Genomic DNA, 17,326 nt, shown 5'->3' with positions numbered 1-17,326 from the left:
TATTTCATTAAACATATCTGTCAAGCTCTTTGAAAAAGTAAACAATGATTATCTATTACTGTTTTACCTACCTTTGGCTAGTATTGGTTTTGCTGTCAAATCTTCAACTTGAATCTGAGCTGTATATTTCTGTCCATATTTAAATTGCATGTTTCCTGTTACAGAAACCAGTTTCTGAGATGGAATTTTCATTTCAAAGAAAGGTGTATAGCTCACACCATTCTTTTCTTCTGCGATTCGAAGATCCGATTGTAGAGAGAAGTATTCCTTATCATCCATCGCTACACTGAAGTCCAATTTTTTCTGGAAGTTTTCATTTACTAGTTTACCTGTAAAATTTAAGTAGATAATATGAATGATCTTTAAAAGAAACAATTCAAATCTATTTAAAAATATAAAAACTAAACTGTTTAAAAATATTTAATAAAATCACATTTCTTTTTCCTATAAGTAGTAATATTTGTAAATAATAATTTTTTTAGCAGAAAATAATATGATTCACAAAATAGTTTTATTCTTCAATTTTTAGAAATGCTGCTTAAATGGAAGTACAAAAACAAATTTAAATGTTCTTATAACCATTGTTTAAAAAAATTATGCTATTTATATCTCCTAATTGCACAATAAACTAATTATTAAATTACTGTTATTGATAAAAATGCAATTCAAAATAAAATTGCGACTTCCTTGATTATAACTATCAGCTAATTTTAATAATCCCATTGTTTAAAATTAATTTTCGTTACTTATAGGATTTAACTTAACATTTAAGCCTTCTTTTCATTCGAAATTGTCAAATTTTAATTAAAATTGTGAAATGATAAAACGGCAAATCAAAATAGATTTGCTTCTACGTTAATTATATAAAGCAGTAACTAATTTTAGCGAATGCCTGCTGCTTCAAATTTACTCTGATCGCATTTAAATTTTAACTTACCATTCAAACCTATTTTTTTCATTGGTGATTGCAACTTTAAGGAAGCTGTATAGTCTTCTTGATTGAGATTCATCTCCATTTTAACAGCTCTATCAATTCTAGAATTGGGAGTATTGAATGATAAAACTCCATGTTTAATGAAAGCTCCATTCTTCTGTAAAACACAATAAAACACAAATATTCTTAGACTATTTCTATAAACATTTTGTGAATAATAAAAGGTAATCCAAAAACGGCAATTGTATTAAAAAAATAATTAGAATTAAACAGAAGTAGGTAGAGATATCATGATCGTTGTATTTATTCTCAAAATTTCAAAATTAATTTCGTCAACTTTTGTTACTATTAACTTAAGAAAAAAACAATGAAACAATGTTTTTTGCTACATCGTTAAAAGTTAAACAACATATAAAGGTGTCTGTTAGTCTGGCCAAGTTATTTTCAAAAATGGTGATTATTTTGAGAACATTGAATTTTTTTCCCAGTTATAAGCGCCATCTTCCGAGGAACTTTATAACTATTTTTTTAAATTTTAATAAGAATAGCTGGTTTCTTAAGCAGAACATAGCAAACCGTGTCTCTGTCTCTATACATTTCCTTAAACGGACATTTTAAATCACCGATTTTTTTTTAAATAACCGGTAGATTCTTAGTAACAGTTTTAAAAAAAATTGTTCAAATATTAGAAACGAATAAAAAACTTCTAAAATTACATCGATTGTATCTCAAAATGTTAACAAAACTCATAAAAATGATTTTACCAGTTCAGTTTTCCATGAAGCATCAAAATTATAACTTTTCAGAGTGGGATCTGTTTTCTCTATAAAGAGATTGAAACGAGCCGGTCCGTTGAGTGGATGTAAAGGTGTATTCGCCCGATAGGGTGGTATTTCAATTTCAGAACAGAACTTGACTCCAAAAATTTCGCTGAATCTTTTTCCAGTACAACTTTCTATCTGGGTTCCAGATTTTTTTTCAGCTGTCTTCTCCCTTTCTTCCATGCCATGCACTAAGTAAACTTTACTCCTAAAGAATACAAAAATATTTATTCTCAAATATTTTTCTTGAAAATATGTAAAATAAATATTTTAGAAAATATCAAAATAGTACATAAAAAAAAACTAGTTAGTAGTGTAAACTATCAGTTAAGTGCTAATGATATTTTAATGAATAGCTATTTTTACGAATTAAAATTTTTTTTAGAATAATTTCAATTGTTATAACACTGCATTGATTTATAATGTTCATTTCTACAGCAATTACCTTCATTACATGCTTCCTTAAATTATCTGGGACTTAGAAAATCAATAGAAAAATTTAATGAGTTAAAAATATATGGTTTTTTGGTATTTTTTTTCGGATACCAGGTAAACTTATTTTCACCAAGATTTCAAATTAGATAAAAATATATCCTTCAACAGGTAGTGTTGTTAACTGAAGGAAACTATTTAATAGTGTTTTCTGCTATAGGTAAGACAATACCCCTGAAATATTTATATGGGATTCTTTTAATTTTTATTTAGACTGCGTCACGTTGTTGCTGTATATAGTGGTTATTTTAGAAACATTCTTTCACAGTGTTTCTGAGTAAGCAGGTCCCTCTGTTGATGAACTAGAAAATTAATATCGAAACATAGTGACAATAAATACCTAAGCAGAATGTAACAAAACCTACACTTCTATTTTCTATAATTTTTTAAAATTGGTTTTTTAAATTGGCATTTTTATAATTAAGTTTCTCATTTTTGAGAAACCTTCTTATAAAAATTTTAATCATTTAATTTTCAATTCTAATTTTTTCAATTTTGATTATCTTTTTTATTAATAACATTGACATCAAGTTTGATGTGATAACTTTACGATAACAACTTTTTTTATTTATATAACAGAAAAATGTTACATTTTGAAAAATGTATCAAAGTTTCAAATGATCAAATTATAATATTATAAATAATTTTAATATTACCTGAAACTAAAAAAAAAAAAATATTAAAATTTTTTGTGGTTTACTTACTCTATGTTGAAGACGTCTATTCTCTCTCTTGGCATGTTGAGCTGAACTTTCACTACTTCTCCATTCTTCACTTCAACTTTACCATCGAGAACACTGGATGAGTGCATTGAGCTTACCACACGCAATCCAGATCGAGCAATATTTCCAGCATCGATTGTCAACAAGCTAGCAATTTCAACGGCACCGCTGCAAAAGTAAAGAGCGAATTACATATGGATTTAATTTACGTAATTAAGAAAAAAATATTGTGATAGAAATTTATTGATAAAGTTTCATAAAACTTATTATTGTTGTTTAAAAACAATTTAGCTTCACATAATTTTTTTAAATCATAATTGGGCAAAGCTAGAATTTTCTCCTTTTGAAACATTATATGAGAAGCATACAGGCGGCATTTTTATGGAAAAAAATCTTAATATTATTCTATAATGAAATGTAGTTCGATTTCTTAATTTTGGGTAAAAATTTCAAAGGTTTCAAAAGAGTTTATTTCTAATACTGTAAAATTCAACGTAATTTTTTTTTAAATTTATTTTTCTTTTCTAAAAAGAAAATGAGTGATTTGCTATACCTTATTATTGATATCATAAGTTAAAGGTATATCCAAGTGTTCAAGTTGAGTAGTATAGAAACAGAATATAAAATAAAGAGTATAGAAAAAAGCATAACATAAAATAGCATTGTATAGAGTAGAATATTATTTAACCTAGTATAAAAATAGAGCAATATAGAGGAAGAATATAAAATTGACTGTTAAAGTAATAGCATAATATAGAAACAGGATATAAATAAGAGCATTCTTACCTGGGTTCAAAGTGACCGAGAACATCAACGTGTTTAAAAGATTTAACATCGAATTTTCCTCCAACTTTAAGGCCAACGCTTGCTGTTCCATTGACTGCAATCTTCAAGGGCATTCCACTGGTCATGGGAATGGTAAAGGTGGTATCTAAGAACATGAAACTTCGAGAATATTCTTTTTCGTGCTCCTCAGCCAAGTTCGAAACAATATCAAGCAGATTGATTTCAGTTCTTGCTTCGTCATCGTGTCTGTATTGGTTGTACCACATCGAAGTGCCAAAAACTTTTATATCTAATGAGCCATATGGTTGTTGAGCTGGACGAGCATTTTCGTTATACTATGGAATACAGTTTTTTTTTAATTACTTTTATTTCTTTTTTTTGTTGCCTGAGAATTGCTATCAATGGAAAATGAAGTACTACTTACCTTACTCTCAATTTGGTTGAGTTTGTTTTGATTTAGTGATCGCTTCTCTCTAAGAATCTTGGCAACATGTTTCTGGGGGAAATATCCACTTGGACCAAAGAAACTTTCCACTACATGTTCTAAACCCTCTAAACGTCCATCAAGCTTAAAGTAAAAGAAATAAAATTTTTAGATAAAAAACTTTTAAAAGAAAAATTTTTATTTTCAGAATCGAAATTACTTCTCAAAAGTAGGCACATAGAATATGTTGTAAAGTAAAATTATACCCACCCATAGTTTTTATTTTTCATGACTAGCTATAAATTACGGCTGTAAATGCTCGTTAAAATATTAATAAATTAAATATTTCTTTATGTAAAAAGATATTGGTAGAATTATTTTTATTTTAATAGCTTTTTATTTACCAGAAAATGCTTTAGTAGGGGTTGCCAATTACATGAAACCACATCTTAAGATCTTTAAATGTTAAGTATGGAACTGAAAAGGGTGGCAGAGTAACCTATAGCCAAGCAGTAATCGAAATGGAATATGGTCCCAAGAAAGGTTTCGGCCAATCAACGGCTGTCGATTCGATGCAAGAGATTTTTCTGTTTCATTTTTAAAAACAGTATAACAAAATTCTTATTATTCACTTTAAATAAATTAAAAATATTTTAACAGATGAACGCACTACACTTCTTTTGGAAATAAATAAAAAAATGCAGATTTTTATGTAGCAAATATTATAGATATTAATATTTTCTGCTACAAGAAAAATATCATATGCGAATTGCTTAAGCTTTACAATCGAGTATGGGTCTTACAAAAACATTTTATCGTTTATCTTGTACTGGTAGGATCATAATGGAGGACGCGCTTCATAAATACTAAATTCGAAAGGAAAAAAAAACTATTTTTTAGCTTTGTTGAATATGGCATCTTGAAAATATAACTAGAGATATTTACATCCATTTTAGAAGGGTTATATAAAGCAATAGACTTACTTCCAAAAGGTTGCAGGTTTTTCCGAAAACATCGACTGTGAGATTAAACATTGCTGACCGAGGTAAATATGAGTCTGTTGAGTAGATTAAGTGACTGTCCAAATGAAGCCCCGAGTCAATAGATTCCAAAAAGTATGTTGCTTCATGAGCAGTGGAAAATTTCCTTGAATCCGATTCAAATTTATTCATCAGGTATAAATTGGAGATGATTTGGCGGATATCCTGTCTTTCTGGGTGTTTGCTTTTAGCCAAGGCATTCAAATGAGTCCAGATAAAGGACCCAACTGTAAAGGAACAAGTAAAATATTGCTTATTTCTTTATGCTTAAATACTCTTTAATTGTCTAAAAATAATTTTGTCTTATTTTTCTTACCATGATTGATCTTTTCATTCATTAAAACACCTTTAATATCATCAATAACGCTTGTAGATGGACACCTCATCACAGCAAGATATGCAGCAATTCTAATTTCGGTATCTTCATTGTAGTTGCTGTAAGTTTTCAATAAATCCTCCCTCTATCAAAATAAAATAATGACTCTGTTAAAATTTATTTTGTCTTATGTTGCTACAAACTACAGATTATTAAAAATAGTATCTTTTTGCGTAAAGATCGTTTAACCTGATTTGTTTCAAATTAATTTTTTTAATTATTCTGTAAGAAATGCAAGACCAAATTACGGTAAAAAATACCGCCACTCCGGATGCTGATGCTTTTTACTGTAAATTCCATTTCTATTGGAACGTGTTACGGAACAAAAAATAAGATATACCGCAATTTTTGCAGTAATAAATTCCGTAAAATTATATCACTAAATCACTAATTTAATAAATATTACTGTAAAAATAACAGTATAATATATTACGGTTAAAATGGATTTTAAGGTAAAATGATTTTTTTTGATAGTGCACCCAAAGTGCCGATACTTCATAATGTACTTTGATCAGTAATTTGTTACATCGTACTTGTTTTTACTATTTAGAAATTATTTGCTTTTTACTAATTGGATAACTTTGAAACACACGAAATGATAGAACTAATTAATATTTTGCAATTTGTTACTCTAGGTAAAGAAGGAGAACAGTATGATCGACTTTTCTTTCAAAACTAAATTAAATTTCAAATTATTTCCAACTGAAATAAAAGGAAAGTATTTACGTCATTGCTTATATTTTTAAAGCATAAAGAGATTACTCCTTCAAAATTGACTTACGTTTACTTCACAATTAACTCTTCGGAAAGCTTCAATGGCAGCAAGTCGAGTTTCAGTTCTGATTTGAGGATTTTTGTAGCAAGCCTGCAATATATTCTCTCTTCCAAATAGATGTCCGATATTGCCAATGGCTTTCAACGACAAAATAATCTGCAAAACAGAAATTAATATTTAAATAAGAAAAATACGTTTAAAAAATTCTTCCTGAAATTACAATAACATTTTGATATCTCTTTAAATTACAGAAGTCTAATCTTAAAAAATTTACCTTTAAAGATCATGTATTTTTTTAAATATATACGACTTCTAAGTTTATTTTAAATTGATGTTTTATTTAAATTCTTTAGTTTAAAAAATTTCTTACTGTTTTTTCGTCACCACTGAAGCAGTTTTCTCCTAGATTTTCAACCAGTTTGTTAACAGCTGCTCTGACTTGAGGGATGGTAGAACAATCTTTAGAAGAACAGAAGTTGTGGATGAAAGACGAAACTCCTAGTAGAGCTTGATCAAATTTACCATCCAAAAGAGGCTAGAAAAAAATTTATTTTTAATAATAAAAAAAAATTATTTCTTACGCACCATAAAAACTGCGTGAAATTAGTTTTATAAACAAGTAAACAAGTGCTGTTGATAGTATAAAAAGTTTGAGTTACACTGCATTTTACTTTCTAATGGTTTATTTTAGTTTTATTTCTCATATTTGTCATGCACGATTATCCTTTTTTGGTGATATAGATACAAATTAAATCTTTCTGAATGATTAGATCAATTTGAATATAACTTTTGTAAATAGCAATAGTTGATTATATTGTCAATAAAAAAATCTAAAACTTATTTCGCATTATTTTTTATTTCTTTTAATATTCAAAGAATGTTTAAAAGAAAGCTTTTAAAATGTTACAAAATTTGACTTAATTTCAATAAATTTGACAAAATTAGACAAATGGTAACATAAATTATGCATGAGATTGTTATCTCGACAATGGCAAATAGATCTTTTTGTATTCAAAGACAGACTTTAATTCATGGCATTCCTAAAAATTCTCATATAAAGTCAACTATATGGCGTTTAGTTCACAGTTTTGCTTACAGTACTCGTACGTTGAAAGTATTAATTATTTGCTAATAAACAACTCAACTAAAGCATGCATTATAATTCTCCTGAATAATACTTTAGAATCGAAAATTTTTGACAATGAGTTCTCTAATTATTAACTATTCAATTAAAATATCAATGCTATTCTTCAGTTATAAACAATTCAATTATGCAAGCAACTCAAACACACATAATATAATAACATTAGTGGAATACTTTTTTTGCTATGCAATTTATGTATATTGGGAACTTATTTGAGAAGTTGCAAATTTTGTGCTTTCAAACTATAGATGGATATATAAATCATTTATGGGAATATTATTTGCCATTGCTAAGTGTAAGAAATGTAATCAGAAGTGAAGGATTATTGTTAAATTTAAAGAGTGTGTAGAATTTCACATAACCATATATGAAAAAGCAAAAAAAGAAGGAAAATTACCGTATATGTAGCAATTATTTCTGGAGTCGCATCATTCAGGAAAGACAGAGACGTGAGCCAAACTTTGCTTTCAGATTCAGAGACTTGCTTACTTGAAATCATTTCATAAATAAAATGTGCCGAATCAACAGAGTTAACTAGAGGGATGGCATCCATGAAGAATTTTCTAAAAATAAACATTCAATGAAGCAGAATATTAAAAAAAATAACTAAAAAAATCCTCTTTTTATTTATTTCAGTTAAATAAAACCGAATTTGACAAATTATTAAATATGATTAAATTTTCATTTTCCTGAAAAATGGCCCTTTGTTATTTTGGGAAACATGCCGTTTTAAGACATTATAGTATTATATCCAATTATTACTTAAATTCTCGCCTATAATATTCTAATCAGCATTGTTGTGCAGCGATGGTTCAGGGAATAAAGCGTTCGCCTTCCAATGAAGTAAACCGGGTTCGAATCTCAGCGATGGCTGGTCGATACAAATCCGCATCCGGCTTGTACTGACCACAGTGCTGACGTAAAGAAACTTCAGTGGTAGGCGGATCATGGCCTTTCAACTTTGATTAAAAAAAGAGTGTCTAGTCACACTGTAGAAAATTCCGGATCAAATTACGGTTAAAAGAACAAGTTAACTGAGACCAGAATCTGTAAAATTCGTTTAACGGTAAGATTTTATATCGCAACTCTTAGTAATTTTAGATGAGTAATTTTAGAGTAAATCTTGCTGTAAGGTATATCAAATTTTACGCTGCGCAAAATTATGCTGTAAAAAGTACTGGTACCCTGACCACCAATCCAATTTTCTACAAAATTTTGTACCTCAATTTTTACAGCTATATTTATTTAACTACAGAGATTCAGTAATTTTACAGTAAATATTATTGTAAAAATTAATGTATATCAAATTTTCGTTCCTTGAAATTTTACGGTAAAAATGGATTTTGCGGTAAGAGTATCGCTCTCCAGAGTGTCTGTACTTTTTACCACAATTTAATCTGGATTTTTTTTACAGTGTACAGTAAATTTGCTATGCTTTAAAAGATGAAACCCCTTACAGCGCCAAATATACTTTTTTTAGATTAGTTACCTTGCTTTACTGTTATCTGGGCAAATCTTTTCAGTTTTCTGGTGAAGTGCCTTTAAAGCTGAAAGGGATAACTTTTTAAGTTTGTAGACAAAAGCTGAAAATTTCCTGGGTACTGAAATTGTGATATCTTCTTTGGATGCATCACAAAGTTCCTTTAAGGCTGTTTCGCTGTCTTGGTTGACTTTTGCAGCGTCGATAACTGGTTGCTTGTGTTGGTAAAGCAGAGGTTCTGTTGTTGGGCGGTAATCTAAATAATAAAAGTAAAAATTCTGTTTTAAATCTCAAATACATAAGCATGCGTGCAAAAGAATTTTTATTAAACATATTTTTCATACTTCTTTCATTTTAATAGTTTAGCATTTTAAGTTAAGTTTACAAACAGTCCTTGAAAAGTTATCTTTCTTACTTAAGTTTTAACTTTTAAAATGGTAAAACTACAAGCCATATATTTCAAAAAAGCCATGTACTTAAAATTCCAAGCCATATATTTCAAATCATCAGTTATAAAGCTAGAAATAATTAAAGAAATTGTATTTCCTATTTTGCACCCATGCTTTGTTTCCAATTTACATTAACAAAACATCGTCGGCAGACAAATTAGATAAGAGCCAGCTAGTTAGCTAAAAGCTAACTAGTTAGTTAAAGGCCTTAAGTAATTGCTTAGCTAATTTCCTTTCTATACAACTTGATACAGATATTTAAATTTATTTTCTTAAAAATATATTTTATCGTCTGAAAGAAATTAGTCCCAAAAAAATCACTTTAATTTGAAAAAAAAGCAAGCGATTATTATAAAAACTGCATATAAAATTACACTTCTTTAACTCGTATTATTTATTTATTTACTATTTTCAGCATATATTTTAGTAAATATTTATGGAATTTTAAAAATATTTATTTTATTGTCTGAAATAAATAATTTCCATCATTATTTATTTTTTATCTGAAAAAAGCAAACGATTCTTCTGAAACCTGTATTTTGACTTCCACTTTTATAACTCTTTACTTTTAGAATTATGTTCCATTATGGTGAGTGCATTGAAAGGTTTTGTAAACCTTATTTTTATTTTAAATATTCAAAATAAAATAAAAATATTCAAAATAAACCATTTATAATCTGACAATTCAGGTTTCTTAATTCGTCTGAGGTAATTTAATATTACTTTATTATGCTAAATGCTTAGTTAATCTATGAAAAATATTCTTTTTTTAAAAAATATAACGTGAATATTTTTTTAATATTTATCCGCATTATTATTATAATTATGTATACTTTTATGCAAAAAAAATGAATTCATAGTGATACATAAAATTGTTAAATGAAAAGAATTCAATTTTTAAATATGAAAATTTTATGGAAAACTTTGCTTTTTTACAGTACACTTTTTAATTTTTTTTTATTTAGAAGAGGTCTAACTATTTTACTGTCTAATTTTTTTCTGATAAAAAAGTGTTAATTAATGTTCAACCTTTCGGCTATTCACTGACTAACAAAGAATGCTTGGACTTCTAAGGAGAAATGTTCCAATCTTAGGAATAATGTTTTATTTAAGGAGCAGAATCTGACCACGTATAACATTAAAAGAAGTTCTTAGTCTAATGTATTATAGATATAATATAATAAATTAACGAAGTTTTTAAAATGAATACAAAAGAGCAAATGTTAGAAATATAATATAATTTTTTCCAAACTTTTTTTTTTAAATTCACGTATATTTTTTAAACCAACTTTAAGAACTTTTATTTTTACTTTACACAAAAAAGCGTATATTTATATCAACTTGGAGAAATTTTACAAAATTAAATTATTTGATTTACTAGATATCCTATTAGTCGACTTCAAAATTACAGCATCTGGTTATTTGCGTGTAAAACATTTTTTAAAGTGTTGCGAGTATATTCATTGTCACATTCAAATTTATAACTGACAAGAATGCTCTAGCTCTTCCAAATTTTTAACCTTATATGTATTTTTGAACTTTTTTTCTTCAAAATATAATTATATAAACTTTTTAATATGCATGTTGTTCTGCAATCTCGGCTTTAATAAATATTTTTAGAATCCCTGCCAAAAACTACGCATGTTAGTGGTCGCCAATTAATATTTCAGAGAGGAAGTAACAGAAGCAATATATCAATTAACTATAAAAACTGAAAACTTCTGAGGAAGGCAGCTCTGAAATATAACTAAATTTGTTTGGCAAACGAGAAAAAAATTCTGGTAAAATTACTATACGGTATGGTAATGGCATTTCTGTTAAAAATATATATATAATTCTGGTAATAAAACCCAAAATATATGATATTTAAACCATTTATTTGGTAATATTTCCATTCATATGGTAATACTTTACCAAAAATTCTGATTTACAAGACTATAGTTCGCATTACCACACATTAAGTAAGAAATATGAAACTGAAAAGTAAATTTAACCGAATTAATAGTTTTTATGCCGTGCTCTGAGGTATCATGAAAAATTACTGAATTTCGCCAAATTTACCAAATTTTATGATATAAATTAATAAGCATATCTTATGTTAATTTTATCAAAATCATTGCCAAAGCACTTCGGTAAAATTATCCAGCTTTTTAATGTTTCCATACAGCACAGTAAATTTAATCTTATCTGGCAGTTTTGACCTTACTTTGTTTCTCTGTAAAGAGAAAACAGAGAGGAGCTGAAAGTCAATTGCAAGAACACATCCAAAGGCAACCAAACCAGTTTTGATGTATTCTATTCCGTTTTCCACTCTACTGTTTGCAGTTTCCTATTAACCGTCAGTAAAATATATTAGTCTGCAATCCCTAATCTGTGTTTTGTTTGTTCTTCATTTTTGACAAAAATTTCAAAATATATATTAAGTAGGGTAATTGTGGAAAACCCTGAATATAGACTTACTAATTTCTTTTTCTTTCAATAAATTTTGAAACAATAATGGAAAATAAAGATTAAACAAATTAAACTTGCCATTTCCGGTAAATGATCTGGTTGTTGTGACGGAATAAATAAGTTTCTGAGTTACTGTGGTGACAACTCCATTGCCCTTACTAGAGAAAGGTCTGAAAACTAGTTTCTCGTTACAGCTAGAGGTCTGTAAGAAGCCATTGCCAATTACTTGTTCACACTCTTGATGTCCCTTCACCACAGGTAGTGACTTCGATTGCTATGGAATAAATTAAAACACATTATACATTTACTACATTTATACTCATTTTTAAAAAAAAAATTTAAGTAAGAATAAAAATTGAATATACATTTAGAATTTTACACAGATAGTTATTTAATTCTTAAAGTATATTGAAGATCTTTTTTATTATATTAAATATATTTTATGCAATTGAAATTTGATGATGTTATATGATACGTAAACAAGAGTGTTTAATTATTTTTTTGAGTGATAAGAATTTTAACTGACTGGTTTTAAAACGGATTTCTGCTGATCATAGTCAGTTGTTAATAATAGTGGCGAATTAAATCTTTTTTGGAACTGTTTCAAATCGTAGTTTGTTTAGAAAGTTAAATAAATTATTTTCGATTTTTTTTATTTACGAATGAAATATATGTTATAGAATTTTAAAATAATCATAAAGAGATATTTTTTACTTACTAAAATGTAAAGTTTTTTTACATTCCTAGAATTTTTTTCCTTGGTATATTTATTTGAAACAGATTGGTTTATCATATATCCCACTAAGAAATAATTTTATTTAAAACCAATATATAAATTTTACTTGCATTCACCAATAGTATAATACTTTTTTTTGCAATAATAAAACCTTATATTTCTAAAAATGCTTTGATAAACGCTCCTATGTAAAGTGAATTCTTTTATGCAAAATTTACCTTCACATAAGTATAATCTGTAATATTATCGTTTAATGCATACTAATTTGTTATTTTACTTATCTGGACCTTTTACTCTAAATTGACAACATTGAAGGGGGTCTTTAAGTTTTATGTTTTTAATGCTTGTAAAGTTTTAAATTTACTTATACTGCTGTACCATAAAAAATATATGCTGAAAATGCTCATTATTTTTATTACTTTATAAGAATATTATTTTAGAGCATTAGATTTTGAAGTATTAGATTATTAAAGTATTATAGTATTATTATAAATAGAGTATCATTGATTATTAGAGTATGACTTTTTGGGAATTTGAGGCTTTTAATTTTTGATATTACTGAAAATAATATGAGTTTTGATTTATTTTGAATAAAAATATATTTGCTTTAATTTTTCATTAGCAATTTTTAAATTAGTGTTTAAAAATATACCTAATACTGCAAAATTCATATTTTTTCTTCTCATTGATTTTTAAAAACTTATGAAATAAATTTAAAACGTGTTTTATAAGATCTCTGAAAAAATATCGCTTGAAAGACGGTAATAATGCATGAAAAATACATTATCATCAAGATCTCGAAGTTTTATTAAGGAATAAAAACAACATTTTTCTCCATATAGAAAGAGAATTAATCGCTTCAGTTTTAATGTTATAGAAAAGTTCATGAATTTCGAAATTTTTGCTTTCTGCACCATCTCTGTTCTTAGAAAAGGCTCAAGATTCGATTCAGTTCTAAAGTAATAAGCACTTGTTTAATTAAAGTTCTAATACAATATTTAAAGCAATAAATATTCGATTAATACATACAAAGTCTGTGGCATATGGAGTTCCTTGAAGATAAGTATCGACATTTTCTCTTTCTGTACACGAGGAAAGATCTTTTGTTTTGCGAACCGTGTGCATTCCTTGCCAACTCCTTCCCAAAGAATGATACTGCGCAGAACATTTTCCAAGAATGTCAGTCTGAAAAGAAAACAATTGGTTTCAGGGAATGAAAAAAAGTGGCAGTACTAAACTAGATAAAATAAGTTTTGGTCTAGTTTTGATGGCAAAAAATAATAAAATTGCATAAATGGTAGTATTAAATTAGATAAAATAATTGATTTTAATTAATAATCTAAATGGTATCATTCAATAGTGTAAAATAAATAGAAGTATTAAATGGTATAACATAAATGTCATGAAATTACTGCATAAAAATGTAAAAATCAAATGCCGTCTATTTTTCTGAAAGTTTGGCTATGTAATAATGATATGTTTTGATTTATTGAACTTACTTCATGTATAAGTGCGTTCCAATCTGGTTTAAGTATGTATGTTTGGAATGCAGACAAAACACCTTTTTGTATGTTGGTAATCCAAGCTGGTACGTTTTCTAGTGGACAGACGTGCTCAACTTGACCATTTTGGAAGGAGAACCTCAAAATGTGTTTTTCAAGAGACCGTCCGAATTCTCGAATCCCTCTTAAAGAAACTAAATAATCCGGGCTATCTGGATCAGATAGTTTAAGCTGTACACCTCTTAACTAAAAAGTAAATGAATAAAAATGCATTCGTAAGTAAGCGATTTTAAAGATGATTCTACAGATTATAAAAAACAATTAAATCATGTGAAAATATTTAAAATATTAAACAAATTCAATAATGATACTAATCACAGGAAAAGAGAAATATAACACTACCAGAAATTCAAGAATGTTTAAAGTGTAATGTCGTGTAAATTTACAGCAAATCTTAATATAGTTCCAAGTTATTACTAGTGTGAAATCTGAAATAATATTAAATAAATATTTATCGAAATTTATCATGATTTAAAGATTAGTTTGTTAAATTAATTAATATTTAATTAGTAATTATCAGTTTCACTCCTTTCAGTAGTTGTCTGAAAATGGCAAGTGCTTATTTATTTAATCGAGAAAAATCATTGTATTTTATTTTATTTCTTTTTATCTTTCTTTTAATTATCCCATTTTTAAACGCTTCATCCTTATTTAAAATAACATGATCTCTTTCTTAGAGATCAAGATCTCTCAGAGATTTAGAGCGCTTTTTAGGACAGTCAAATTTATTATTAAAGTGCTTTTGCAACTAAACTTTCTTCTTAATAAGAGAGAGAGAGAGAGTTAGAATTATTTTTTGTGGTCGTTCCCTTTTTATTTTCATTTTTAGCAGTTATCCCCGAAATATGTTTGATTGGGGATATGTCCCGAGAGTTTTCTAGAACCAGAAAGTCTGGCCAGAGAACCTGAAAGTTTTAGTAGTATGAATTTATCACTCGGCAGTGTAAAATATGTGTTTGATATTGTTCGAAAGCTATAACTAATTAGAAGGAAATTAGAATGACTTATTTTCCCCATATGTAAGCGGGGTCTGATATCGTATTCTAAGAAAATTCTTCTCAATTCATGTCTCCCCATCTGCCTACTTTAGTAGGCAGATGGTGAGAACTCATTGGAACTTTTAGTTATTTTTGCGTAATAATTTGGAGCATCCAAATAGATATTTTTTAATAATTTGAAACCTAGAATTTTTATTGCTTACATTATTACTTTTTACTGATATTACACAGTATTCGAATTCTAATATTCTAATTTATTTTATCGAGCTTTGATTATAAATTTCAAAAATACTATTCGAATTTTGCAAACAGTTTATCAATGTTGTAAATCAATTATATCATTCTTTAGAGCATAATTCTTATTGAAACCTATGACCAGTTCTTCATTCAAAATTTCACAGTTCGAATTGATTTCTTTCAATTTTTAGAACGACTTTCATTGGAGATTAACGTCAATATATGAAAAATCAAACTTAAACATTAAAAACGGAAATATTTTACATTTAATATTACATGAAATCAATTTAAATGTCGAAATAACGTGAAACCTTATTTTCAATGAGATCCTTAAAAGTCTTTGAACAAACTCAAACATAAATAGAACAAATTCAAACGTTTTTATTGTTTATAAGATAGACTTACATAGAATTAGCACTTTTGTTGCCCGTTTACTGTCTCTATTTTTGGAAACGCTATTTTTTTTCTAGTACGAAATTATTTAAAAATTTATTTCTTCTAAAATTGTGCTATTTTTTACAATAATGTAAATTAATATTTGAATTTCATCTGCGTTAATACGCATTTATGAAGCAAATAAACAAGGGATTTATTTTTTATTCTTATTCAAAGCATCAGTGCGCTTCAACTAAATTGTTATTTGCTTCTAGAACAGATTTGTTTTGATTATTAGTGCTCATAATTGTATTTATATTTATTGTATTTATGCTTACTAAAATTGTAATTTGTTCCACAATTGATTTATTTCATTTATTAGTGTTCGCTATTTGATTCCCATAGCTGTCAACTCTTCTGTTTTTATTTTCATATTTAAAGTGGTAGCGAAACTCATGTTATTCCATTAAATTTTTAAAATTATAATAATAATTAAAAAATTATAAATAATTACAGCATATATATAAAAGAATAATAGACTTTACGATAGAAAATTTAAACATCATCAAAATCTTAATATATTTTTGAGAAAAGCCCATTCTTGGAAAGAGAGAAAGTTGGTAGGTATAAATTCCCATTTATTGTATAAAAGAGTAAAATCCGTATTTATTCCAGATTAATAAATACCGTATTCATTTCATCCTGGCTGTTTTAAGCATGTAATTTAAGTTCTATTTATTGTACTTGAGTACTTATTATCTCAAGCAAAATTAATTTTCATTACTAGGGTTCATTAGTCAGACCCTATATATTTAACAAATAAACAGTTTCAATATATATTTAATAAGCAGGTTATCTGACTTATGTACTACAGGTTATTTGCTTATGTATGCAGTTTAACGAAATGTGTTTAATATTATCATAATGAAATTTTTACAAGTATATAGTTACATAACCTTAAGATGATTGATGAATCAATCGGTAATTATCGATTAAATTATCTTTTTTTTTCTCACGTCAGTCAGTAAGCACTCATGTTTAAACACAAGCATAGTTTCAGCCTTCAGCTAAGTTAATATTCTCACGGTTCACTGCTTTCAACTACTTAATTGAGAAGTTTCAAAGATCAGGGTAATCTTGCTTTTTTTAGAGATTGTCAGAGGTTAACAAACACTTTTTTTGTTTTTCTTAGATTAGTAAACAGATATTCGGTATCGATTGATTTGCTTTAGTATCGGCTATACAGAAAATTCCGAAGAATAGATATTTTAAGTTGTTTCGCAACTAGTACGACTGCTATCAGATAACTATCTCTTAGCAGATACGTAGAAAAAAGGTCAGCTGCATGTCAAAAAACTCACTGTTAACAAATTTAAAATCATAAAGCCATAATTGAACCCAAAATAAAATATATCAAAGGCGTTGAGAAAATGTGTTTTCTATTTTAACAGTTTTGATTTTTTTTCTGTTATTTTTCAATTTTTTTGCAATACAAAGTTTTGTAGAAATTATTTAAATGAATGG

General features: G+C 27.3%; 1 protein-coding gene across 1 annotated transcript in view; it reads right to left on the bottom strand.

The window, feature by feature from the left end:
• Window positions 1-17,326, bottom strand: part of LOC107451189 (uncharacterized) — a 59,078-nt gene that overhangs the window by 27,980 nt on the left and 13,772 nt on the right. Inside the window, exons 4-18 of the mRNA XM_043039454.2 lie at window positions 14,130-14,378; window positions 13,660-13,815; window positions 11,973-12,168; window positions 9,004-9,250; window positions 7,912-8,077; window positions 6,741-6,905; window positions 6,377-6,526; window positions 5,536-5,680; window positions 5,163-5,446; window positions 4,180-4,323; window positions 3,756-4,090; window positions 2,952-3,137; window positions 1,699-1,963; window positions 938-1,091; window positions 72-329 (exon numbers count right to left, since the gene is read on the bottom strand). Coding sequence (XP_042895388.1) covers window positions 72-329; window positions 938-1,091; window positions 1,699-1,963; window positions 2,952-3,137; window positions 3,756-4,090; window positions 4,180-4,323; window positions 5,163-5,446; window positions 5,536-5,680; window positions 6,377-6,526; window positions 6,741-6,905; window positions 7,912-8,077; window positions 9,004-9,250; window positions 11,973-12,168; window positions 13,660-13,815; window positions 14,130-14,378 — 3,100 coding nt within the window. The remainder of the gene's footprint in view (window positions 1-71; window positions 330-937; window positions 1,092-1,698; window positions 1,964-2,951; window positions 3,138-3,755; window positions 4,091-4,179; window positions 4,324-5,162; window positions 5,447-5,535; window positions 5,681-6,376; window positions 6,527-6,740; window positions 6,906-7,911; window positions 8,078-9,003; window positions 9,251-11,972; window positions 12,169-13,659; window positions 13,816-14,129; window positions 14,379-17,326) is intronic.

Source organism: Parasteatoda tepidariorum, chromosome 3 (assembly GCF_043381705.1).
Source record: "Parasteatoda tepidariorum isolate YZ-2023 chromosome 3, CAS_Ptep_4.0, whole genome shotgun sequence".
In the NCBI taxonomy this organism is placed as follows: domain Eukaryota; kingdom Metazoa; phylum Arthropoda; class Arachnida; order Araneae; family Theridiidae; genus Parasteatoda; species Parasteatoda tepidariorum.
Note: the sequence above shows the minus strand (reverse complement) of the source record. Positions and strands in the feature narration are given on the sequence as shown.